A 25,943-nucleotide genomic window follows, 5' to 3' on the forward strand; every position below is an offset into this window, starting at 1 on the left:
TCACAGCTTCCCAATCCTGGCCTCTCCTGCCCGCCCCTCTTGGGCCTTGGGGGAGGGGGCGAGGGAGGAAGGGAGGGCAGCCTGGCGGGCCCACCCCTTTTTGCCTTTCCAGGCTGGGAGGCTGGGCCAGTGGGCCTTTTAACCAGCCCGGGGCAGGCTGTGCCGGACGCCAGCCCTGGACGCAGTGCCTGGCCCCCGAGGTCCCGGCACCCTAGCCAGCCCGGCCAGCATGCAGCAGCAGCCTCCACCTGGGCCCCCGGGCCCTGCAGCTGAGCCCACCAAGCCTCCCTACAGCTACATAGCTCTGATTGCCATGGCCATCCAGAGCTCCCCGGGGCAGCGGGCCACGCTCAGCGGCATCTACCGCTACATCATGGGCCGCTTCGCCTTCTACCGCCACAACCGGCCTGGCTGGCAGAACAGCATCCGCCACAACCTGTCACTCAACGAGTGCTTTGTCAAGGTGCCTCGAGATGACCGCAAGCCAGGCAAGGGCAGCTACTGGACGCTGGACCCAGACTGTCACGACATGTTTGAGCACGGCAGCTTCCTGCGCCGGCGCCGACGCTTCACCCGGCGGGCAGGGGGCGAGGGTGCCAAGGGCCCAGCCAAGGCACGCCGTGGACCCCTCAGAGCCACCAGCCAGGACCCAGGAGTCCCCAGCGCCACAACTAGCAGGCAGTGCCCCTTCCCTCCGGAGCTGCCAGAGACCAAAGGTCTAAGCTTTGGGGGTCTGGTGGGGACCTTGCCAGTCACCATGTGCTCGGCAACCATTGATGCTAGACCTCGACCGTCTGCAGAGGCCAAAGAGATGCCCACGCCCAAGCCCGCAGGCCCAGGGGAGCTCCCTGTGGCCGCCACGTCTCCCCCATGCCCAGCATTTGGCTTTTCTGCGGGTTTCTCTGAGGCCGAGGGGTTTAGCAAGGCCCCTACGCCCATCTTGACCCCCGAGACGGGCATTGGGAGTGGCTACCAGTGCCGGCTGCAGGCTCTGAATTTCTGCATGGGAACTGACGCAGGCCTGGAGCACCTCTTAGCCTCAGCAACCCCCTCCCCTGCACCACCCACTCCTCCAACCTCACTCAGGGCCCCGCTGCCCCTGCCTGCGGACCCCAAGGAACCCTGGGTGGCTGGAGGCTTCCCTGTCCAGGGAGGCTCTGGCTATCCACTGGGACTGACCCCCTGCCTATACCGGACACCAGGAATGTTCTTCTTTGAGTGAAGCCAGCCTGGCCTCGGGCAGGCCCTGCAGGACCCTTGCCAGCTACACCCTCCGGGCTGAGTCTGACTAGGATCTGGGGAGCTTTCAAAGGACCCCACCCTGGAAAGCCAAAGACAACAGGACAGGAAACCAACACTGGAGGGGTGACCGCTCACCCAGGCCCCTGGGGCCTCTGGACAGACTTGGGGGTGAGGGGAGTGGGGCCCATGGGATTGCCTCTGTGGCTCTGAGGGCCAATAAAGCCAGTGTGACGATGAGGGTCAGCTTGCTGGATGGTTGGGAACTGAGGACCAGGAGGCCTGGTTCCATGTGGGGTGGCTGTGGTGGTGGAGTATGTGGCAGGGGCTGGGGACCCCAGGTGGAAGGGTCCCACATAAGTGTTTCTCCTGCTGGGGACTTTCTCAGGGAGTTTCCCAGCAAGGAGAAGAAGGGGGAGCAGGGAATGGGGGGTGGTGATAGAGGAGGAACACAGCCCAGTGGGTGAGGCTGGGCTGGCTGGAGGGGCAGATGCCCTAGCCCCAAACTGTAACTCAGCACCCCCATATGAGCAGTTATAAAAACCGTGACCACTGGTAGCAGGGCTTCTCTCACCTGATTCCTGTGAGGTATGTTTTGCCGTGGTGGGGCTGAGGCTCGGAGAGTTTGGGGCCCACTAGCTCCCGTTCCAGGTGGCAAATGAGTGGGAGAGAGGAAATCAAAACGAGGTGTGTGTGGCTCTACCCCTGGCCCCTGACCGCAGTCAGGCTGAGGGTGCAGGAGGGGCACTGGGCAACACTGATGGTGACCCCTAGAGTAGAGAGGGCATTTCTAGAATTCTGGAATGCTGGGACTAAACAGACACCCTTGCCAGTTGCACGATAGGGATCCCAGCCCCAACCCCCTTATCTGGGTTTCCCACATGAATGGAGGGACCCTTGGAGCCCCCAACTCTTCCAGGACTCCTGGTGACTCTAAGAAAGCATCTCTCCCAACAGGGGCCAGGGATGGCTGTTCTGGGTACAATGGGAAGTGACTGAGCCCTGACCTTTGGCCTCTGCTTTCTGCCCCCTGGGGTAGAAACGGGAGAAATGCCTGTATCCAGTTTGTTCTGCTCAGACTTAGGGACCTGAAACCCTGTCCCCACACTCTCAGTGCCAGAGGAACTGAGGCAAATGACTTTCTCCTCTGAGCTTCAGTCCCTCCCCCATCTGAATCATGGATAGAAAGGAAGAAAAGGGGGTTGGGATTGTCTATTGTGTAGGGGCCTGGAGGGTCCTATATCCCATGAGGTGACACCAGGGGGCTGGAAACTGGGCAGGCAGCCCGGCCCCCTCCAGAAGGCCTCCCCCGGGGCAGGCGGCCACACTGACTTGTCTCTGCTGCTCCCTCCTCCCTCAGCAGGTCCCCTGGGGCCTGGGAGGAAGCTAGTCCGGCTGGACAGCCCCAACTGTCTGGTTCCCACAGACTCCAGAGCCTGGGTGGAGGGGGGACCTGCTGGGTGGGGGCTCACTGTGGCCGGAAGGGGTGAGGGAAATGCCTGGCCAGCTGTGGGGCCCTCCCCCACCATGCCTGCTGGACCCCAGCTGGAACACAGAGCAATGGGGAGGCTCTGTCCCTTCACCTGGGTCAAAGGGGAGGGGAGAGAAGTCCTATTTGAGGGCTTGGGGGGAGGAGATCGCCTGTGTGGGTTCGTGGCTGTGTGTTGTGTGGGTCAGTAGGTTTTGGGGAGTGTGTGCGCCATACTTAGGTTCCAACTGTCACAGGGGCTGGGGAGTTACAGGGCTGGGGGCTCTTTCTGAGTTGGGTCCGGGAAAGAAGCCTCTGCTGGGCACTCTTCCCTGTGGTGCATTCCTGTGGAGACCCTGTGACCCCAGTTTCTTCCCAGCCTGTGTCCTGAGCTAGTAGGAGGATGGGGAGGCCAGCGGGCCAACTGGGGGAGCCCAGCCCTCTGCATCCTGTCCTGCCCACCCCCTGAGAAACTTGAGCCTGTGAGGAGTGGGGGCTTGGGGAGAAAAGAGCTATGTCCCCTGCCCAACCTTTGCTCAGGAGGAACAGGCAAAGGACAACCACAAACCCACGCCTAGGCTCAGCTGTGGACGTGAGCCCCCTCCCCATGTCCTTCTCTGGCCCCCAATAGCCAAGACGTGAAGACAGCCCCCTCAGCCCTAATTCCCCAGCAGGACCGTGGGCTCAGTGCCTGCCTTGGACTCACTGTATGAGCCTGGACCAGTGCCCGCCTCTCAGGCCCTGGTTTCACTCCCTGCCCAGTGGGAGGGGGATGGGCAGCCTGGCTTTGAGTCTGGGTCCCAGGGGAGGGTGTGATGGAAGGTGGGAGGGGAAGGAACAGCCTGGAGACAATCCCATCCCCAGAGGTGCTGGACAGGAGGCCCAGACAACATGATCTCATGTTGCCCTCTGCTTGCTGCCCAGCCTAGGGACCCCACCCACTGGGCCTCTTGCCTTCACATTCTTTCCATGTCCAGTAGACACCCTCTGGTTCCTGCCTGCCCCTCCCCCTACTTGGGGGATGGGGTGGACCGTGTTCAGGGGAGATTCAGTATGCTTAAGCTGGGTGGACCCAGAGAAAGCACCTCAACATCTTGACAGAGCTGGTGAGACTGAGGACAGAGAAGGTAAATGACATGACCAAGGCCACACAGCGAGGCAGGAGCAGAGCTGCCTCCTCTCCAGGTCCACGGCACTGCCTCTGCTACCTTAAACATATAGCTCTCAGGGGGTGGGCCAGCCCGGCTGACTCTGCTGCAAGGACCCTCCTTAAAGGAGACCTGTCTGTTGCCTCCTCAGCAGGTTAGAGCAAACCAAAGTTCCTGGGTAGCTTTGCAGAGTGAGGCTAAGTTAAATCTAACATGGTAAAATCAGCAGAATTTCAGAATGTTCCAGTTTTTAATCACAGCAGCTCAGATTCTTGGAATATCAGGGTTGAAAGGGCGTCTCCTGCCTGATTGCTGAACCTCTATGCCAAGTAGTGGCTATCACGTGGGGTTCCAGGAAAGGGGAGCCTGCTGTCTACAGGGGTGACCCTTGCTGTCCACAGTTGGCAGCTCTGAGGACTGTCAGAACCTTCACCTTCTGGTTCTGTGGTCTCTTCTTAGGGCCAGAGAGGACTCCCTGCCCCCAAGGAGGCTGCCCCTACCCACAGGGCCAGGCCCTCCTCATCTTATCTCCCTGCCTGCTCTCCCACCCACCCGCCCGCTTCCTTCCCTGGTTTACAGCATTCCTCTGCCAAGAGTTCCACACTCCTTCCCACACCCCACACAGCTCCTGGCCAGGGGTGGGAGACCCTCTTCCACAGAGGGTGGGAGCACTCCGAGGCCACACAGCGATGGATGATCAACAAGGGAGGCTGTGTGGCCAGCCGGGCTGCCAGAGGCAGTAAGTGCAGCGGCTAAGAGCAGCCACTCTGGGTTCAGGTTCCAGCTCTGCCACTTCCTGGCTGTGTGACCTTGGGCAAGTGGTTTCCCCTCTCTGTGTTTTCCTCATCTATAAAATATGACCCTAACAATAACTACCCCCATGGGGTTGTTATGAGTTCATATTTTCAAAGTGCTTAGAACAGGGTCTGGCACGTGAAATTGGCTCTGTGTTTGTGAAGCAAAATAAGTAAATGTTTGAGCCCTGGGGTTATGTCCCCTTAACCGGATGTACCCTCCAGGGGAATGTCTAGTCACTGTAGAGCTGGGGGCACACAGTGGGAGGAAAGACTGTTAGATAGACAAGTCTTTGAATTCAATTCCTGGCATCTCCCCTTCCTTGCTGTGTGACCTTGAGCAAGTGGATTCACCTCTTTGCATCTCTGCTTCTTCGTCCATAAAATGGGGAAATGATCCCAATCCCCAGGAATAGTATATGGGAAAATTTCATCCTACATGTACAATTCAGTCAACAAGGATGAAACTGAAACATTAAAAAAAAAAAAAAAAAAAAAAAAACCCACTGGAGGGCCTTGTACTCTCAACCCAGTCCTCTGCCCCTTCCTTTACACAGGGCAGAACCTCTATCCCTGCAGGTCTGGGGGTAACCAATGCTCTGTTCCCAGCTCGCCAGCAAGAGGTGTGACTCAAAAAGGCAGTTGGTGGGGTCAAAAGAAGGAATTCCAGGCTCAAAATAAGCCAGCAGCTCATTGAGTCCCACAGACGGCCAGAACCCAGCTTGCGCCCACCCCAAGGCCAGGTTCACCCCCTTCCTGATCACAGTCTTCAGGGCACCTCAGGGCACCCCCGTGCAAAATGAGAAGTTACACTCTGCTCCTTTCACAGCTGACTGATTGGTGAGTGTCTTTTCCACCTTGGGCCTTTGCATTTGCTGTTCCCTTCTCTTGGGGTGCTCACACCTTAACTGCTGGCTTCTCAGCATCCAGCCCAAGTAAAACATCACCACCATCACCTACGCAGAGATGCCTCTCCTCACCCTCTGATTAGATGCCCCTAGATTAGTCTCCATCCCTGTACCTCATTCCTTTTCTTGCAGGGCACCTGTTGCAAGATGGAATTATGCATATTTCTGCATAATTATGCATATTTCTTCATTTTTCATTGTGTCTCTGTCTTGGAATGTCAGCTTCAAGGGTATGGGGATGGGTCTGCCTTATTCATTTTCTCTACTTCCCTAACGTGGTGACCAGCACATAGCCGGCCCTTGATAAAGGTGCTGAACAGATGAGTAGAGGGCTGGTCACCCATTCATCCAGGCCCCTTGGGTGAAATCTCAGAGGCCCCTCATTCAGAACCAACACCTCACAGGCCCATGTGACCTGGCTTCATCTTCCCTTGCGCCCCTTGTTCCAAACAGCCTTTGCACTTACCTGTCCTGTCTGGAACAGTCATGCATGAAAATTCACAGGGTTCCCTCCCTGTGCCCTTCAGTCTCTGTTGAAACGCCCTTGGCGAAGTCTTCACTGACCCGCCCCCATCTGTGCATTCTAAATTCACTATTGCCATTCCATGTCTGTATCTGCTAGAATGGAGCTCTAGAGGCCAAAGACTTGTCGATTTGCTGCTTGTCCCCAGCACCTAGAATCCTGTTTGCAATGTTGTGGGGGGTGGGGGGTGGGGCTGGAGAAATTGTTGCAGGTCAGACATGAGCTCAGCAGTCTGTGCCAGATGCTCTGTCTACACAGCTCATGAAACATGCATCGAGCCTGGGATGCAGGAGAAACTATTACCCCATTTTACAGATTGGAGACTGAGGCTAAGAGAAGCAAATATTTGCACCCTGTTCTGCCTGACATGGCCCCCAGTCTCCTGTCCTCGCCTGTCTCCCTCCTCCTGTCTCCAGAGCTCTTACAGCCAGTCTTCAGAGCTCTCACAAGCAGACTTGACCCCACCTCCTTTGGCCTTCCAGCCTCCGGTTTCTCTCTCCTGCTCACCGACCTCCCTAATCATGTCTCTCCTTTGCTCAAAGGCCTTCCATAGCTCCCTATTGCGCTGAGTCAGCCCCCACTAACTTCTCTAGATTTATTTCTGCTTCATCCTTAACAAAAGCCCTACTGGAATGCTCCAAGACAAGCTTGTTCCCAGCTCCCAGTTCTGGGACATACAACCCCCACTCCCTGGAGCACCCTCCTCACTCCATCTGGAAAAGCCCTACTCCTTGTTTGCTCTCATCTTGGACATCACTCCCACCAGAGAGTATAGGGGCTTGTGGCTCCTTCCATGTCCTGTCCCACCCGCTGGGATTCCAGAGGCCCTGAGCTCCCTGGGAGCAGTGACCATGACTAAGTTGTCCGGGCTTGTGAGGGGGGGTGGGGAGCAGGCCCAGAGCAGGGACTCACCAGAGAGCTGTGAAGTGATTGAATGTGTCAGAAGTCAGACTACCTGCTTTGCATCCTGACCTCACTATTTATAGACTGGATACCCAGGGGCTTGTCCAAAAACTCCCTGTGCCTCAGTTTCCTCATCTGTGAAATACCAATAATGAAAATATCCCCTCACAGGATGGGGATAAAATGAGCTCAGACATGGGACTCACTTGGCACCTTGCCAGTGTTCAATAACCAGCACCTATTTGAGTAAGGGAAGGAACAGGTATCGGGTGCCTACATGGATGGCAGTGAGGTCACAGGGGCCACATCCTTGTCACAGCTGGATCTTTTCCCACCGTTGCCTTGTTGGGTCCAAGGTGGCTGGTGGAATGCAAGGCCACTGGAGGCAGACAGGAAAAGGCCCGTCACCAGCCCTGGTGTAATCCAAACCAGATGCAGCCTCAGACCCGTGGGGGTGGTCACTGTGGGTCTGGCCAAGGCCCAGAGGCAGGAAGTAGTCTTGAGGAAGGCTCTTTGGGCTGGGACCAGCCGGGAGGAGCTGTCCCATCGAGGCTGTTAACCCTTCTGAGCCCACTGGGGCACCCAGGACACCCAGGATGGGGAAGTTTGCCACCCAGGCCCTGTAGGGCACAGAGCACCTTGCAGTAAAGGTCACAGCATTTCCTCTGTGATCAAGCCACAACCTGGGCACTGTGGTGGCCAGGGAACAGCAAGCAGGGGATGCTCGCAGCCTAGCATTCAGGACTTGGAGAACCCGAGACCCCAGGCTGCCAGGGCTGGGAGCTCGGGTGGAGGCACTAGGGCTGCTGCCCCAGCCTGCAGAGGCAGAGGTCAGTCACATGCCAGGCAGGGTCGCCACTCCTGCTTCTTTCCGGACGCACTCGGTGGCCCTTGGAGGGAAAAAAAAATCTTTCTGAACCCCACCTCCCATTCTTACTGTCATGTTTATATTTTTTCCCTCCATGGACCAGAGAAGGTCCAAAAGAGACGTGTGACGAATGTAAAGGAGCTTTATAAGATGTGCTCCCACGAGGGATGGAAGAAGGTGGTGATTAGCTTTGTTCCATGGTTCTGCAGGGGCTTCCTGCCAAAGACCTGTTAATTTGCTGTGTGGCTTTGGGAAAGTGACTTTCCCTTTCTGAATCTGTTTCCTCACCCGTGGAAGACGGTCAATGAGCACCCCTACTCCATCTCCCTGCTGTCACAAGGCCCTCGTTGCAGGAGAGGAGAGCAGAGCTGAGATTGTCATTTTCTTCTTATAAAGGAGGAAATTGAGGCTTGTCCTTGTCAAGAGTCCTGGGTTTTAGTCCCAAGCATTGTTCTCTCTGTTAAGAGAGCTTCTTGGTGTTGGACTCGGTTTCCCCAGCTGGATCCAGGCCCTGGGTCTCTGCTCTGGCCGAACCTCATTTCCTCTCCCTCCACACCACACCAGTGACTCATCCCTCATCATCACGCTGTGTGGCCGAGGCTCTGCCTGGGTGGGGGCCAGTGAGGCCGAGAGAATTCAGAGGAAACCACAAGCCCGGCCCAGCTGGCAGGTGGCAAGCCAGTGGGCAGTGATCCACGGCCCCGGGGGCCTTGCCCACAGCCTATCTCCCAACAAGAGCCCACACCAGGCTTCCCAGGTCCCCATGTCCTGACTACGAGCCCGCCAGGCTCAGACCTGGGAGTCCCCTCCTCCAGCGGCACCTGTACTGTGGGACTCTGCACCCATCTCCCATGACAGGGAAGGATGAGGGTCTGACCTTGCCTTTTGGACCAATGTTCATGGAAGCGGGGGAAGAAGGGATGCACTGGCAACACCCCAGTTTTCAGAAAAGTTCAAGAGTCACAGGAGGGAGGTGGCGCAGTGGTTAGGAGCAGGGGCTCTGGGCCCAGACTGTCTGAATACAAATCCAGGCCTGCCACCAGCTAGCTGTGTGGCCCTGAGCAAGTGGCTTAATCTCCCTGAGGCTTGACTTCCCCATCTGAGAAATGGACACAACACCAGCCTTGCGGGGTGACCGTGAGCAGTCCCCATGATCTAGACACCGGAACTGGGCCAGCACCTGGGTGAGGTGACTGCTGTCACTGCTGTTCCCGCCAGAACTCCCAGGGCCCCAACAGGCCAAGCAGCTGCCCCACTTACACCAGCCTCACTTCTGACTCAGTTGTCCTCACAGCCAGAAAGTCTGCAACCTCTTAAGGTTAAGCTCTCCTGCCCGCTGGGCTGGCCCCTCCCACAAAGAGACCCCTCCCCTGCACTGCAGGCCTGGGGTGAAATGGGCTGGGGCCTATGGGAAAGAATAGAGAACATCTCTTGTGTGAGGCCCCCAGCACTGCAGGCCCGGGAAAGCCCTCCCTGACTTCTGTCTCAGTCTAGAGACTCTGCTTTCTGCTTACACCTTGTTCTGTGAGAAGCAGGTGGGCTCATGGGCAAAGTCTGACTCTGGGAGAGCTCATTTCAAACCCCAACTTCTGAGTAACCTTCAAGGTCCTTCCCCTTTCTGAGTCTCAGTTTCCCCCTCTGTAAAATAAGAGTAGTGATAATAATATCCACTGCAAAACTTCGTTGTGAGATGTGAGTTAAAATATATACAATGCTTAGAGAGAGGCTGGCATACCGTAATCACCTGATAAATGTTGACTGACCTACCCATCACAGGTGGGGAAACCAAGGCACAAAGTGGTGAAGCCACTTGCTCACAGCATGCCCTGGACAGCACAGCTCCTGAGGCTGCGTCAGTAGCCCCCTCGCAGGCACACAGTGGTGACCTGTGCCCACCTGCGACTCACCCAGCGTGTGCACACAGAGGGAAGGAGGCCACCTCCAACCTGTACATTTATTTACAAGGCACAAGCTGAGAGCACGTTGGGAGCTGCCTGGTGGCCTTCCCACTCCTCCTGGGCCATCATCTGAGGCTGCGGGTGACCCCTGGGATGGGGGCCTGGAGTGGCTGGGTTGGGCCATCTTGGCCCTCAAGCAAGCTCGGGGGTGGTCTCCCGTGTCCCCTGGGCCTCTCCCCTCCCCCTTGGATGGGCCTGGACTGGGCGTCCTCTCTCACACGGAGTTCCTGTGTGTTGGTGGTCGCAAGGAAGGTGGGCGGGGGCCGAGCTGGCCCAGATGGTGTGTGCTAGGCCTTATCTGTTGGGAGTGGGGAGGCGGGTGGGGGCACAGAGGTCCTCGTTCACAAAGCCTGCTCTGTCTCCCCTGGCAGCTGGGCCTCAGGAATCGGTCTTGACGCCTCACTTCCCTGCCAAGAGCCTCCTGTCCAAAACCACAGCAGCCCCATGTGCTGGGACCCCCAGCCCTCCCACCCCGGCTAGGAGCAAGCCCAGGACAGGGATGCCCCAGGAGGTGCAAAGCGAGGGTCACTGGGGCAGCAGTTCCAAGAAGAGGAGTCAGGGAAGGAACAACAGGCCGTGGCTGGGCTGTGGCTGATGGGCCGGGCCCTCCCTGTCTGAGGAGGCGCTAGCAGGATGGATTCAGGCCACATCCGAGGTGGCTCACGTCGGGGAAGCAGCCGCTGTATAGGGGCATGGGGAGCCCCGAGCCTCCCGTCCTGGCGCAGCCTTGTCCTGACCAGCCCGCCCTGGGGATCTGGCCCATCTGCTCTGGCCTTCTGGGCTGTGTGGCCTCAGCCCCGGCCCCTCTGTGGCTGCATCCAGGCCTCAGTCGCTCCTGGGGGCTCAGACCCCCAGAGCCATCAGTGCCCCCGAGCTGCTGATCTTCTTGAAGCGATTCGCAGCGCTGACAGCGATGAAGTTTTTCTGAGGGGTGAGGGAGAGGGGTACCAGTCAGCACGAGGTGGGGGAGGGGGAGGGAGAAGCTAAATGTCCCATCATTAGTTCTCCATCATTCATTCCAGAGTGGCCAGAGGTCAGAGAGGATGCAGTGCCCAAAATGGCCACAGGAGGCGCCACCACACTGCATCCTTCAGGATTCCTACCTTCATTCAACAGATAAGTCTGCCAGACCTGAGCACCACTCAAGACATCCTGTGACTCCTGTTTTGCTCCGAGTAAAAAATAAACCCTCACTGTGGTCAATGAAGCTCCCTATCCTGCTTGCCATTCCTCTCCTACCTCCTTAACCCTACCCAATGCTCACTCCGCTGCAGCCACACTGGCCTCCTACCTGTTCCTCTCACTCTCAACTCTGCTTCTGCCTCAGGGCCTTTGCACTGGCTGTTCCCTCAGTCTGGTATACCCTTCCCTTCATTACCTGCATGGCCTGCCCCTCATGCTCATTCTCAGTGAGACTTTCCTGACCACTCTATTTCAGAAGAACAGCCTCTCCTTATTTTTTTTCTAGAGCCGTTCCTTAATCCTTTTTTTATTATTCCCCATCTCCTACCAAAAATTAAGTCCACCAAGACTAAAATCCTTGTCTCTCTTGTCCACTGATATATGCCCAGTGCCTAGAAGTAGTAGGTGCTCAATAAATATTTGTAAAATGGAGGGAGGAAGCTGGTGATGGGGTCAGAGACCTTTTCCCTGAGCTCGAGCAATCAGCTAGATGCCCCTCCCCAGAGTGGAGGGGTGGCTGGAGGGTCACTGCTTCAGGGCAGCTGCCAGCCCAGGACAAAGAGAAAAACCAACCCTGTTTTCCAGACAGGGCCAGGTTTGGTTGACAGAACCTGCCAAGGCAGGGCTGGCGGAGCCCAGATCTGGTGCCAGGCGCTCTTCCCGCCTTGCAGCCCCTCCCTCCACCCCACCCCGGTCCAGCAGTACCTTCCAGCGCCTCTTCATGAGGTATTTTTTAAGCAAGATCTGGGACTTGAGGCGTCGGTTACAGCGCTTGGCTTTCTCTGCCAGGTTGTTGAGCCAGGGGTGGGCGAGGCACTGGGCAGCACTCATCCGGGCCCTGTGGGGAGGGGGTAGCAGAGTGAGGGTGGGCAACATGCCCATGAGACTCTGGAGCCCAGCCGGCCTCCCAGCCCGATTCCCACCCTGCCAGCACACACACACACACACACACACTCTGGGCTTGCACACATGGGGTTCGCATCCTGGGGTAAGCCTCACCCCTGGTCCTTGACGATGAGGTTGGAGACAAAGTCTTTGGCCTCGTCTGAAACAGCCTCAAAGGTCTCCTCATCAAAGTACCAGTTGGAAGATAGAACATTGTTTAGGGTCTCAGTGTCATCATCTCCCAGGAAGGGGGAGAGGCCACTCAGTCTGGAGGGAGAGAATGGCAGAATGCAGAAAGGTGAGATAGGACCTGCTGAGTCAGCTGTGGGGGGTCAGGGGATGGGGGAGTCCTAGAAGGCAGCACCATGTGCTGAAAAGACCCCTTGCCTCTCAAGCGGGACAGACCTGGGTTGGAATCTGGCTGGGTGAGCTTGGGCAAGCCACTTCCCCTCTCTGAGCCTCACTCTTCTCATCTGTAAAATGGGCATATGCATCCCAGCTTCCCAGGGTTACAGTGAAGAAGAGGAATGATGAGTGTGCAAAATGCATCCACTCCCCATTTACTCCCACCCCAGGTCATCAAAGATCTAGTGTCAGAGCCCTGGGCTGGATGCTATAGCTTTGGGGCCTTGGTTTCTCCATTCACAAAACAAAAAGTTCCCCTTTGTGGTTCTCCCTAGCACTCATGCACCCTAAACCTCTGACTAAAGAGGTGGGGAGTTGGGACCACCTTACCAGGACCCCAAGGCTCATCTTGGCCTCGGCTGCCCACCCACGTGCCCCAAGCCCATGAACGCCACTCTCCCCCGGGGCTCACAGCATATAGGTGATGACCCCCATACTCCACATGTCTGTCTTATCGGAGATTTGGTCGTAATTCACCACCTCAGGTGACAGGAACTCCGGGGTCCCAAAATTCACCTTCAGTTTCTCATTGGGGTTATACCTGAGAATGAGACCACGAGCTCAGAGCACGGCTCCAGCCTATTCGCAGGTGCCCTGTACCCCTCCCCTGCACCCCGCCCACCTCAGAAACTCACCCACCCTCCCTACCCACCCAGGTAGTACCTCCGTGCCAGACCGAAGTCAATGATCTTCACCAAATGGCCCGTGGTGTTGACGCACAGGATGTTCTCTGGCTGAAGAGAAGGGGGTGACCTGGATTGGCCTCTGACCTGGCTCACCCTTCATTCCCTGCCAGGTCCACCCAAGTCCCAGCCCCCCCCCCCCGGGCCAGAGTGGGCAGCTCATCAGAGACCTTGCACCCAGCTGCCCAGGCACAGTTGGGGTCCTGAGGCTCCTGTGAGGGTTCAGGTGGTATTTCCCTCCATTTAAGGCCATGAAACAACAACACGATAACAGCTGTGAGGAAGGAGAAACTGAAACTCACAGAAGAGAGCTGTGCCCAGGGTGGGCAGGCCAGCTCAAGGCCGCCACATGGGGCTCCAGGGGCCACAGCAAGAAAGCACCAGCTCGGGACTCCCAGCGGAAGCCTTTCGGCCTCTCGGCTTCTCACCCGCCTGTGTGCACTAAGACGTGCTGCTCTTCCTGCTAAGCCGCAGTCACTTCCTAGTGTCAGCACGTCAGTCCTCCCCACAGCTTCATGAGGCGGACTCTGTAACCACCCATCCCCGTTTCACAGCTGAGAAAGCTGAGGCCCAGACACAAGTGGCCTGTCATCCAACAACAAGGGCCAGGGCCAGGACGTCACCGACCAGACTGTCTGACATCACTCTGCCTGCCCTCAAACAATGAGGACCCAAGGTGTCCACCAGGGTGGGAGGTAGTGGGGGGCTCCCCCAGGGCTGGGCCATCTTCTCCTAGCCTCCTTGCTCCCCACCCTCAGTGGCCAATAAACACCCCCAGTCAGGGCTCCGCGCCAGGTGAATGTGTCACCAAGTAACTGCAAGACTAGCCCCTCCGCTCTGGGCCTCATTCCTCCTTCAGGGAACGCGAGGAAGCAGGACTAATCTGAGTTTGCAGGGCAGAAACATTTTCCAGTAGTCAACAATGGTTCAAAGGCAGGAGATTTTGCACAAAAACCCTGATTTCCTGATTTTTACTACCTCCTGAAAAACCGGAAGCCCCACCGCATGGCCAGGCAGGGCTTGAAGTGAGTTGCCACTGACCCCGGAGGTGGGGCCGAAGCCTGCCACCCCCTGGGGGCGTCATTCACACCCCACCCAGTCTTTTCTATTATGGGACTGGGCTTTGAGAGCATTGGCTCTGAGACCCCTAACAAAACCGTTCCCAGAGGCCCTCTGAATGGATGCGTTCACTCAGAGCAAGACACCACTAACCTTTAGTAGTGCAATCTGGTGTCCCATCAGGACGGGGGAGAAAAGAAAGACCCCCAGGCCACAATAATTTGGGGAAATTGGCTCTCCCGGGGCACAGTAGAGCATCGATGTCACCAGGCAGAAACCAGCTCTGCCCCAGAAACTCTCTGCCCTCGTCCCCCATCCAACCATCAGCACATCAGATTGACTTTATTTTCCGAACTCATCTATCACCAGCTATCCTCACCCTATGCCCCCACCCCCGCTGCCCCCACCACCATCTCTCTCCATACAGCCTCCTAAATTCCCCTCTTCCTCATCGGTGCCATTGAAATCCATCTCCCTCACCCACGCTTCCTCCTTTATCTGGGGCGATAACTGCACACCTGGCACAGGGGCTGTTGGGGAGGGCTCACTCACAGAGTCTGCCCCTGCAGGCACGCCAGGGTGGTCTTCCTGGCTGACCCCACCTGGCCCTCGCCTGCTTCCCCTCACCTCATCACTGCTCTCCCCATTACTCTCGCATACCTGTTTGGAATAGTTTTAAATGACCTTTGGATTTGGTTGTTGCATGAATGTCTGTCCTTCCCCACCACCACCCACGGACCTGCAGGCTCCAAGACATGGAGCTATGTCCCTCCTCACCCTGCTGGGAGCTCGCCTTGCGAGGGCAGAAGCAGGTACCCGGTATGGATGTATCAAACGAATGAATGGAAGTGCTCTCTGCTTTGCTGATGGTTGCTGACCACCTCTGCGTTCAGATCTCCTCTCCTCCACTAGTTTCTCCACTCCTCCCCCAAACCCTCTTGCTCTACCTGCTCCACAACATGGCCAGCACCCCCAGACCCCAAAGCAGCCACTTCCAGTTGATCAGAGTTGGTATGGAGCATAAAACCCTGGTGGCGGGAGGGGTTAAGCGTCAGCACTATGAATATATCTGCAGCCATTGCAACTCCATCCCCAGCCAGGGAGGTGACCCACATGGCGCAGCAGAGCTCTCCTGTCTCTCCCGCTGCTCCCCTCAGCAGTGTATTTCCTCAGTCCGCCTGTTCTGCTCCCCACTCTATCTCTGGTGAATCCTCTCACTTTCCCCCACACCTCTGGCCTACCCCAGTTCTTGGATGCATAAATAAAATTAATTTAAAAAAAAAAAAACCACTTGCTCTCTCTGAGCTGCTATGTGCCAGGTACTGTGCCAGATCAGAAAAGGGATTTGAATATTCTTTCATTACACAACTTTGTTAGCGCCTGCTGCGTGCCTGCAGCTGACACTATACCTGGTGTTCCTGACTCCCCTTCCAGAACATCACTCCATAAGGGCAGACACTTGTCTCTATTGTATTCAGCACTGGATGCCTTTAAGCTGGAAACACCTGCTGCCTGGCACCCACAGCAAACATTTATTGAATAAGTGAACAAGGATTCTTAGTGCCTGTTGGGGCCACCCCTGAGAGGACAGCCTCATGACACTTGTCAGCAGCCTCTGTGTGTGAGACACTCCGCTTGGGGCCCACAGGACTGCAGAAGACCTTCTCAACAAACTCTTAGAACTAGATGAGAAGCTCCCAAGAGCTAGGACCCAGTCTTTTTTGTCTTCTGTTGGATCTGCTGCTCCTGATACTTAGTAAATGCTCAATAAACCCTTTGGAATGTACAGAGGGAAGGATGGATGGAGAAAGAAAAGGAAGAATGGGGGACTGGGCGGCCGCAGGGACGGCTGGTCTCAGCGCCCACAGAAGGCAGTCGGATGGTGTTCCCGACCCCTCCGGGGAGGCCCCAGCCCCAGTACCTTGAGGTCCAGGTGCAGAACCCCCATCTTGTGCATGAAGAGGATCCCGTCGCAGATCTGCCTGACAAACACCATGGTGTCCACCTCGGTCAGGTGATAGTCCTCATCCACAATCCTCTCGAAGAGCTCGCCGCCCTCGATGCTGTGTGCACAGACCCCTCGACAGGCTTGCTTCCGGGCCTGCTGGCCCCCCTCCCCGGCCCCCGGCCCCACCGTGCCACTCACTACTCCATGAACAGGATCATGTCGCGCGCTGTCTCTATGGCCGCGTACAGCTGGATGAGGTTGCGGTGGTTCAGCTGGTTCATAACCTCGATCTCAAGCAGCACCATTTCCTGGGGCAGAGGGAAGTCGGGGGTCCTCTCCAGGCACCCCTCAGCCCTGCGCCCCTGGCTAGACTACTCTCAGGCCTCACCTGACTACCCCTGAAGCCCCTGCTTGCGGTGCCCCTGCCTCCATCTCTCCCCACCCCAAGCCTATTGTCCTGACACACCCCGCTATTCCTGCTGGGACCCCTCCTCCTCCTGATGGAATATAAGGGCACCTCAGGATCCCATCCTCCACACATCCCCTCTCCGCACTCTCTATCCTCAAGCCCCAAGAATTGCCAGGCCCTCCAAATGCAATTGACTCTCAGTAGGGCTCCACCTCTGAGCCCCTGGAGCCCCAGCCTCATTGCCATCTCCTTGAATGATTAACAGGAACTTCAACTCTGTCATGCCCAAAACTAAACCTTCCTCATCGCCCCTTCCCCACAATCCAGCTGCCCTCAGCTTGCCCGTCTGCAAGAGAACATGCACCCAGGTCACAGGATCCCTCGCACCCTCCCACTTCCTCGTGCCCCACATCCTCTCCCTCGGTCAGGACATTCCTGGCTCTACCTTCAAACTAGATGACAGACCCTCTCATCTCATCCCACTGCTTTCGAGTCTAAACACGGAGCAAACGACACAGAGCAGGTGCTCGATCATGGCTGCATCAACCACCGACTCCAAGTCATTCACCCAGCACGTGTGTTCTGAGTGCCCAAGCTGCGGGGTCCACCAGGGGCTGGGCCCTGGCAGCCAGCACCAAGGGTCCAGGCCCGCTGGATGGAAGCGGCAGAGAAGGCAGGGTCAGGCAGAAAACACATTCCTTCCAAATGTGCTCAGCGCGGAGGGGAATTTAGGGCTGCAACACGCCAGAGCTCTTGCTCGGGCTCTTTGGGGGCTCCATATTTCTGCCATAGACTGTCAGGAAAGCCCATGACCCAGCTTTTCAGGGGGCCTCCCCCCCACACTCAAAGGTTCCTAGTAGGCACTCTCGGGTCTTTCCTCCACAGTCCCCTCTGCATGCCACCCTCTTCCCTGCTTCTTCGCCAGGAAGCTGTTCATTTTCCAAGCCTTCATTAGAGACCCAGCCGGCGGAGTCCGGAGTCCGCTCTGCACCTCCTCCTAGCCCGCCCTGACCTCCTGAGTCACCTCATTGCAGTCGCTTGCTGGGTCGCCCCAGCCGCTTCGCACCCCCTGTGAACTTCTGCCCACATTCCCTCACCCATCCATGCCCCGAACTAACACGGCTCTCCCTCAGCCCCTCTGAACCAGGCTGGGTGCTTGAGGCACACTCCAGACCAAGCCTGTTTACCCCGCTGAGCGGGGAGCCACATTTGCTTCACTTCAGGGGGAGCCCCAGGGGCCAGCACGGGATGGGACCCAGAGCACAAACTCTTCAGTGTCTGTGGACTTGTACCCCGGAAAGAGTAGGAAGAGCCGAGCCTTGAAGGGGCGTTTCCACGACAAGGCCACTAACTGAGCGCTCTGCTTTCTGGCCCAGGGTGTCAAGGGCCTGTGGCTGGGCTGCCTGGCCGTCTGTCTATCTGCGTGACATCTTCAGGACCTAAGTCTTGCACACCAGGTCCCGCCCAAGACTCATGGGTAGAGGGAGGTGAAAGGCGCCCACTGCCAAAATCCCCCACTTAGCCAGCCCCCACTACCTTGTCTTTGGGGGTCTGTTTCTTGATGACCTTGGCTGCCAACTTGAGGCCCGTGGCTTTCTCTGTGCAGGTACACACTGCTCCAAACTTGCCGCTGGAGGTGGAAGAGGCTGGGGCTGAGATTACTCCAAGCTGGGCATGCGGCTGTGCTCTGTTCCATCTGGATTCCCCACTGTGAGATGGAAGCACCCAACCCAGCCAGCCCAACTCCCTCCTGAGCAGTGAGCTCCACTGCAGGGAAAATGGCTGAGCCGCGAAGACCGAGCACTCAGAGAGGAAGCTCGTGCAAGGAGGCGGGAGCTCGCGGGCTTGCACCGGAAGAAGGCAACTCCAGGGCTCTTTACAAAGTAGGAATCACCCAAGGGGCTCCGTGTCATGCCTGAAACTGAGGCAGACAGGATAACACTGCTTCCTCTGGGTGACCTGTAACAGGGCTGGGTGAGTGACAGTGACTGAATACAGAGCAGCCCATGTTACAATTTGCATACAACAGATGTGACCACATAGAAGGAACTGGGTCCACACGGGTCATGTCTAATTGGGACGTGTCTGAGATTTGCAGGGGGAAGATGTGAGGCCCTGGGGCTCAGGACCTGCCTACCCTCACCCATGAGTCTGGGGTCCCAGCTCTCACCCGCCCAACGCCTCCTTGGAGTTCATGCTGAATTCACTATTGACATTGCCCGTCCTCAGCTCCACGATGCGGTGGGGGAAGGGGGCCGGGGGTGGTGGGCAATCATCTGCAGAGTAGAGAAGAGCCCTCACAGTGTCAGCGCTGCTGAGGATGCATCCCTGCACCACCCCCTCCTGCCTGGTCTGGGCCCCATCCAGGGGACGTCACTGCTGAGGGAAGCCGGCTCCAGGAGAGGGGCTAGCAGGCCCAGTTTCCAATTTCAGCTCTGCCACCAACACACTAAATAGCTTTAGGAGGCCCATGCCTCAGTTGGGGAGTTGGAGGGCAGCTCCTGCACAAAAATGGGGACAGCTCATTGGACTTCTTGGACCCTCCCACACTATAAGACATGAAGACTCCATCCCAAGTTATCTACATTCCCATTAAAGAAAAAAATGAAAGGAGCTACACAGTGGAGTGCCATATGGGGGTGCTTTGCCTGGTGGGGTAGGTGCCAACGTCCTCCAATAACACTGTTGTCCAACCTGCGCCTGGCCCTGGTGGTGGTTGGGGTGGGGGGGCGGGCAGGAATGGAGATGTTTGATAGGGAGAGGCTGCCACCTAGTGGCAACCTTAGGGAGCAGCGTGCCCTGGCAGCAGACAGGCTGAGTCATCGGGAATGGAAACCTCTTTATAAATAGCAAGAGGGCGACAGGGAAGCCGGGCTGGTGATAAATCAGAGGGCCCTTGGAGGTTGTTCAGGTCCCGTCACCCCGAGGATGTGATTTCTGGGCGGAGCAAGGCAGAGGTCTCTGCCTCTGCTCCCAGGAGGAGGCAGGGCTCCTGGCTGCCTCCCAGCCGCCAGGCCCTCCCACCCTGTCTGGGTGGCACAGTGCCGCTCACCAGGCAGCCTGGCCGGTCTCCCCGGGCACCTCAGCCCGGAGGAGGGGGGTGTCAGGACACTCTGGGCTCTCCTGACCCCATCTCACCCTCCCCCAGCCCCACACCCCTGCTCAGGGCCTTTCTCCCTTCACCTGCTGGCCAGGCTCACTCATGCTGCCTGCTGACTAGACAATCACATCCTGGCCTGACCAGCCCCAAAGGCCACTCCACCATGCTGCCCCTTCGCACACCCCAGCTTCCTTGGTCACTGCTCCCACAGAAGACAGACACTGTCCTCCCTGCTCGTGAACCCTCTAGATCTCCCATGGCACCCTGCTCGGCCTCCCACCTCTCCCTCCTGGATGTAGTATAACTGTGGAAGGCCAGGTTTTGAGCCCTTCTATAGACTGACTTAAAATGCCACTGTCCAGAGAGCTGGTGTTGCTCCAGTCACCTGCCTGTTTTTTAAAACTCCATTTTAGCCAAAGTAGAAGAAAATCAAATTTAGCTCTAGAGTGGGGCTGGCCTGACGGCCTGGCCTGGCTGTGGGCTTGGGGGCGCTGCGTTTCCCTTTTCTGGCCTTCATTTCCCCATCTATCAAGAGGGACTAGGAACCTGGACTTCCTGGCGTTGTGTGACACGTGGGAGTCAGCTTGGGTGAGGCATGGCTCAGAGCAGTTCAATCCTCTAAACAAGGAGATGGGGAGGCCCCTTCCCTACTCCCTAGGGTGACCCAGTCCCACCCACCCTGGCCTACCCAGAATCTGGAAGCAGTCCTCCTCCCGGGCTGGGGGACAGAGGGCCCGCCCCAGCTCCGGCCTCTCCATCCCCGTCGAGGTGTCCCCTTGCACCTTGGGCTGGCCAGCCTGGCTCGGGGCCTTCTCTCCTGCTTCCTTCGGGCTTCCTGCCAGGGTAGTCTTCCCTCCTTCTGCTGTTTTGGCCAGCTCGGGATGCATGGGGCTGGGGACCACAGGCACCCCTTCAAAGACGAGCTCAGATGCTTCATTTGGGAGTTTTTCAATCACCGACTTCTCAGAGCTAGAACATGAGAGCAGAGATGACGCCCTCAGCAGCCGTAGCCCTGCTGTGCCTCAAGCGGGTCTTGATGCTTCCAGAGCCTCACCTGCAGTCCAGAGCTAATCCACCCTGCCCTGCCCCCAAGGCACTGGGCAACATGACCCGATTCACGGAATACAAAATCAAGGGATATTAATAATACCGTAAATGTCTGAGGTCATTCTCTTCCCCATCAAGCACTAATAGATCATCAAAAACTACAATAGGGGCCTCCCCTGGTGGCGCAGCGGTTGAGCGCTGGGCTGCGAAGCTGCCCGCAGCCTCTGCAGCGCCGGTTCCGGCCCCCGGCGAGGGTCCCAGATGGCGCGCAGACCTCTCCTGCCGCCCGCTGCTCCCCTCAGCAGTGTACTTCGGTCCCTCTGCCTGCTCTGTTCCCCACTCTGGCTCTGGTGAATTCTCTCACCCTCCTGCGCTTCTGACTGTACCCGGTGCTTGTATAAATAAATAAATAAATCTTTTTTAAAAAAAGAAAAAACTACAATAGGGTTGTTGGTTTGGGTTCATCATTATCTGGACACAATTAGGAAATTATGTAGTTTTTGAGTCATAAAAACTATGGTGATGAGACTGATATTAATACATAATTCAAACTGATATGGTGCTACTATTGTGGCTTAAAATATGTCATTAATGACTCCTTTAACATGATCTGCATTCAGGTAAGTATAACTGATTGCATCATAAAACTCGTGTTATATTATGGTTATGAAGTATTAGTAATGATCTATCAACCTGGTTATTTGTGATCTTTCCCTATAACACCAGCAATTACGTTACGAAGACTTCTTAGCCCTGCCCCTGGCTAGACTCAGATTCATGGAGTAAGGGGAACTCTGGGGGAGGTCTTTGAGGACCTCTCCTGCCATTCAGGTGTCCAAGAGTTATCACAAAGGCTTGGTTTCTGCAGGGGGACAAAGAATAAGACTGATGCCCGGGACAGAGGGAGCTGAGCATGCCAGCTACACTGCCCAGAGCTGGAGGTCACGACAGTGATGCTTGAGACAGGAATCTAGCGAGGCCCCCACGACAGGGACCCCTCCCACCCCCAGGCGGGGGCATTCACCTGGAGATGATGGCAGGACAGCTGGGACTGTGCAGAAAGGCAGGTGAGCCCCTCCTGGCTGCTTCTTGGCCCTTGGCCTCCATCCTGTGCACCTTGGGCTCTCTGGGATCCTGGCTGCCTGAGGGGCCCTGCTCGGCTGGCGGCCTCTTGACGCTGGCCTCAGCAGTGGCCGTCTGCTGGGGCAGGGCTGCCGGCTGCCCGGCACTGCCCTCCGCAGGACCCCCGCCCAGGCCCCCTGCTCCCTCTGGATCCTGGCTGCTGGTTGAGGGCTGGGCCAGGGCACTGTCTCCTTTCTCTGGGCCAGGACCTCTGGCATCTTTCTTCAGGGGGGCTGAGTCAGGTTCTTTCTTCTTGTTTGAGGACTCAGTTTCTTTCTTTGGGTCTGGGGGGCCTGTTTCTTTCTTTGGATCTAGGGGGCCTGTTTCTTTCTTTGGGTCTGGGGGGCCTGTTTCTTTCTTTGGGTCTGGGGGGCCTGTTTCTTTCTTTGGGTCTGGGGGGCCTGTTTCTTTCTTTGGGTCTGGGGGGCTTGTTTCTTTCTTTGGGTCTGGGGGGCCTGTTTCTTTCTTTGGGTCTGGGGACCCTGCTTCTTTCTTTGGGTCTGGGGGGCCTGTTTCTTTCTTTGGGTCTGGGGGGCCTGTTTCTTTCTTTGGGTCTGGGGGGCCTGTTTCTTTCTTTGGGTCTGAGGGGCCTGTTTCTTTCTTTGGGTCTGGGGGGCCTGTTTCTTTCTTTGGGTCTGAGGGGCCTGTTTCTTTCTTTGGGTCTGGGGGGCCTGTTCCTTTCTTTGGTTCTGGGGGTCCAGGTTCTTTTTTGGGGTCTGAGGGGCCCGTTTCCTTCTTTGGGTCTGGGGGACCTGTTTCTTTCTTCAGGTCTGGGGCCCCAGGTTCTTTCTTTGATTCTGGGGGGCCAGGCTCTTTCTTTGGTTCTGGAGGGGCAGATTCTTTCTTTGGGTCTGGCAGTTCAGATTCTTTCTTTGGTTCTGGGGGGCCAGGTTCTTTCTTTGGTTCTGGGGGGCCAGGTTCTTTCTTTGGGTCTGGGGGGCCAGGTTCTTTCTGTGGGTCTGGGGGGTCAGGATCCTTCTTTGGGTCTGCATGACCAAGATCTTTCTCTGCAGCCAGGGGTCCTTCACCTGCGGCACCTTTAGATGACTTATCTGCAAAGGAGGTGAGATACCAGTCAGGATCCAACCTCCTCCCCCTTTATCCCCTGCCAGGCCAGCCAGAGACCAGCTCCTCACCCCAGCAGGCAACAGTTTGCAAATCTTTATCCTTCTGAGCCTCTGGGCTGCTTGAGGGGTTCTGGGTGGGCTGCCTGTACCTTGGACACCCTGGGTGGGCAGCATCTGGCCCTCTAGCAGGACTTGTTGCCCCACCACCCCCTGCATATAGGTGCATCCATGGGGGTTTCCCAGTTTCCCAGTCTCTCTGGGGTGAGCTCCATGGAGGCCCTTCCCCCAGCCCAACCTTACCCCAAGATCATTCTCACTTTTGGGAACCCAGCGTGCCATACAAAGCAGCCTCGGACACAGAACCACCATTGAGGAACAGACCCAGCCATGGATTCAGACACCCCTCCCCAGGCTCCTCCCTCCGTCTCCTGCCCCAGCCTGGCACCTGTTGCTGGGCTCGGGACTTCCAGCTCGACTGCTCCGTTTTCTGCCGCCATGAGGTAGGTAGGCGTGTGCTTCTGCTTGTCTAACTCAAGTCTGTCTAACTGCAGAAAGAAGAGCGTGGTGCATCAGGCTGTCAGATTCCTTGTCTTGTGCCGCCGAGAGGTGGCTGGGGCCAGCTGATGGAGGGGAGAGAAGTACCTGGACCAAAGAGCCAACCTGGTGGCTGGCTGGCTCTCGGTGGCTGCCCAGGAGCAGTCCCGGGGCAGTTGTAAGGGCTTGGGCCGGGTGGGCAGAGGCGGAGGCAGCGGTGCGGGCAGTGGAGGCGGGGACGGAGGAGAGGATCTCTTACACCAGGGGCCATGCAGCTCGGACTGCCACCACCTGTCACTCTTGGCCCCCGTTCAGAGGACACGGCATTCTTCCCACGGACCGAGGGGGTGGGAGGGAGAGTGGAGCTGGAACAGCAGGAAGAGAAAAGGGCGGGGGTACCTGGGGCCCTGGGGGAGCAGCCCTTTCCCCAGGCCTGCTCGCTCCAGCTCTGTCCATCAGTGCACCACAGCTCCTGTGGTTCTGGTAAGAGCTACACAGGCCCAGGGATTCTCACCCTGACCCAAGAGCCCAGCTCTGTGCCCACGGTCCCTGCTCCTGACAGTGGACCTCCTAGGAGCGTCGTTGGGTAAGAAATTGTTTCAGGTCCACTTACTCCACCTGCCCATGGGTCTTTGAAAATGTCTTTTTCTTGGCCTCCTGGAGAGATGGAGGCTGCCCCGAGTGACTGTGGGAGGTGTCAGCACCCTCGTACCCCTCCCCTCCGCTGAGCCCATCCACTTCTCTCCAGCAGCCACCTGGAAGGGGGTGGGACGGGGAGACAGTCTTCCCTCCACCACATTGGGGCTACTCCAGACTGAGGTGTTGCGGCTGTGATGGGGTGGGGAGAGGTGGGACCCTGGGGGTCTTCCCTCACACAGGGGCTGTATGCCCAGAGCCTGCTGTGCCGGCTGGAAGGAGCTCCGGCGTGGACATCCAGGTCCTGACGTGCTCCAGCCAGGCACGCCCCACTCCACGGCCTGGACGCCTCTGTCAAATGGAGGCGATGACCCTGCCCTTAGACAAGAGAGTGCAGCTCGCCGAAGCAGTGAGGGATCAAGTAGCTGTAAAAAGACTGAGGGAGCCATGGACAAGCTGCTAGGAAGCAGTCTCCAGAAGGCGGGGCAGAGGGGACAAGGTGCAGAATCACCAGTCGAGTGTGCTATTATGGGGGTCAAGGGGGTAAAATAGATACTGTTTTAACATAATAATAAACAATAGAGAAGTTTTCAGTCCATACACACACCAGGCTCCCTTTGGCAGGCTAAGCAGGAAGGGGTGGGGAGAGACGAAAAGTAAAAGGGTGGACCCTTTACTTTAACACTTGAACCAAGAATTATGTGAAGAGCTGACTATTCAAAATGAGTGATTTTCTTCTTGAAGTGAGCAAGTGTTGGAGGCTGTTGGTGCAGGTTTGCAAAAAGACTTGGGCTTCCTTCCCCTGGCTTGACAACTTTGGCTCTGCCTGGCCCTCTTTTTCTGCATTTTTCTCCTTCAAGGCCCCAGTCTAGGAAGCAAAAATACTAATATCTCCTTGTATAGTACTCGCCGCCTGCCTGGACTCACGCTAGGCGCTCTAACGTGGATTCACTCATGTGATCTTCAGCGCAAACCTATGAGGGAGGTTCAGCTACAAGTAGGGAAACTGAGACAAGGAGACTAAGTAACTTACATCCTCTTCAAACATCATCTTCAAACATCCTCTTCAAACATCATCTCCATAATAACTCTTGGGGCTTTCATCCAATTCTCTAGATGAAGACGGAGCATAAATTGTGAATTTTATGTGATTGCTCCACAGGAAGGAAATTGAACCAGAAATGACCCCCTTCAAAACCTGAAGTCCTCTTTCTTCCCTAAAATTCCCCAGTCTATACCTGCCCCCCCTTGCCGGGACACCCTTTACAGATCTCTCCGTGAATTCTGAAGGAGGGGCGGGCTGTCTGTCTGTGCCCGCTCTTGGAGCCCCTGGACCTCTCTTTGGTCCTTCCCACAGCATGTTCTGGTTTAGCTTGAAATGTTGACCCCCGGCTCTGGCCACTTCAGCACCCTGGCTGGTGCCACCAGACACTGTCTAGAGCCCCTCGAGGGCAGGGCTGTATGATACTCACATGTGTCCCCAGCACAAAGTGTACTTGCCAGTCAGTGTTTGGTGAGTAAATAACTGGGTGACTAACGAGGCTCTGGACCGGGGTTTGTGGGATTACTCTCCCATGTCGGCCTTGCTGACCTCCCTTGTTGTGACAGCGCTTGTCAATACCCACTGTTTACCAAGTGGGTGCCCGCTAAGGGCCAGGCTGACTCTGCCAAGCTCACTGGACCCTCACAAGGGGCCTGGGGGCCAAGTGTTAGACCAATGTGAAGGTGCAGGAACTGACACTGAAGAGGGTAAGAGCGTTGTCCCCAGAGCAGCTCACGCTACCCAGATTCAGACCCAGAGCTGCTGCCCCATGAGACCCGAGTCCAGGCTGACCCGAGAGGAGGGCCTTCTTTGCCGTCTTTGTTACTGTTACGATTCCCAGTGTTTACTGAACTCTGACTAAGGGAGCCAGGCCCGGGGGAGAGCAACCTCATGAGCCGTGTCCATGGTTCAGCCTTCGAAAAGCCTGAGGCTCCGAGACGCTGAGTGAGAATTAGGCAGAAGCCTTCCCTCCTTTCCTCATTGCAAGATGAGCACCTTCCTCCCAAGAGGGGGT

General features: G+C 56.8%; 2 protein-coding genes across 2 annotated transcripts; one reads left to right on the plus strand and one right to left on the minus strand.

The window, feature by feature from the left end:
• Positions 1-159: 159 nt before the first annotated feature.
• On the plus strand, positions 160-1,482 carry FOXS1 (forkhead box S1). Its single transcript, XM_037521190.1, has one exon. It carries the CDS (start codon positions 230-232, stop codon positions 1,220-1,222), a length of 993 nt encoding a protein of 330 aa, XP_037377087.1. The 5' UTR covers positions 160-229; the 3' UTR covers positions 1,223-1,482.
• Positions 1,483-10,612: 9,130 nt separating this feature from the next.
• On the minus strand, positions 10,613-23,213 carry MYLK2 (myosin light chain kinase 2). The gene is made up of 13 exons (XM_037521200.2): positions 23,162-23,213; positions 22,645-22,701; positions 21,552-21,942; positions 20,169-20,449; positions 18,551-18,656; positions 17,917-18,010; positions 16,170-16,279; positions 15,945-16,086; positions 12,945-13,015; positions 12,694-12,822; positions 11,991-12,143; positions 11,697-11,829; positions 10,613-10,733 (listed from the first exon to the last, which is right to left on the minus strand). Exons 1-13 carry the CDS (start codon positions 23,211-23,213, stop codon positions 10,653-10,655), a joined length of 1,800 nt encoding a protein of 599 aa, XP_037377097.1. The 3' UTR covers positions 10,613-10,652.
• Between the last annotated feature and the right edge of the window lie 2,730 nt (positions 23,214-25,943).

The sequence above is a fragment of the Talpa occidentalis genome, unplaced genomic scaffold (genome assembly GCF_014898055.3).
Source record: "Talpa occidentalis isolate TD23 unplaced genomic scaffold, MPIMG_talOcc4v2.1 talOcc4.10, whole genome shotgun sequence".
Taxonomy (NCBI): Eukaryota; Metazoa; Chordata; class Mammalia; order Eulipotyphla; family Talpidae; genus Talpa; species Talpa occidentalis.

What these genes read in the sequence shown, in the direction of transcription:
- FOXS1 (XM_037521190.1), top strand. Translation starts at nt 230, where the DNA reads ATGCAGCAGCAGCCTCCACCTGGGCCCCCGGGCCCTGCAGCTGAGCCC.
- MYLK2 (XM_037521200.2), bottom strand. Translation starts at nt 23,213, where the DNA reads ATGGCGGCAGAAAACGGAGCAGTCGAGCTGGAAGTCCCGAGCCCAGCA. An exon ending in TCCAAGGAGGCGTTGGGCGG is followed by an intron (nt 18,011 to 18,550) that starts GTGAGAGCTGGG and finishes TTCCACCTCCAG; the next exon opens with CGGCAAGTTTGGAGCAGTGT. An exon ending in GGGGTCATCACCTATATGCT is followed by an intron (nt 12,144 to 12,693) that starts GTGAGCCCCGGG and finishes CTCTCCCTCCAG; the next exon opens with ACTGAGTGGCCTCTCCCCCT.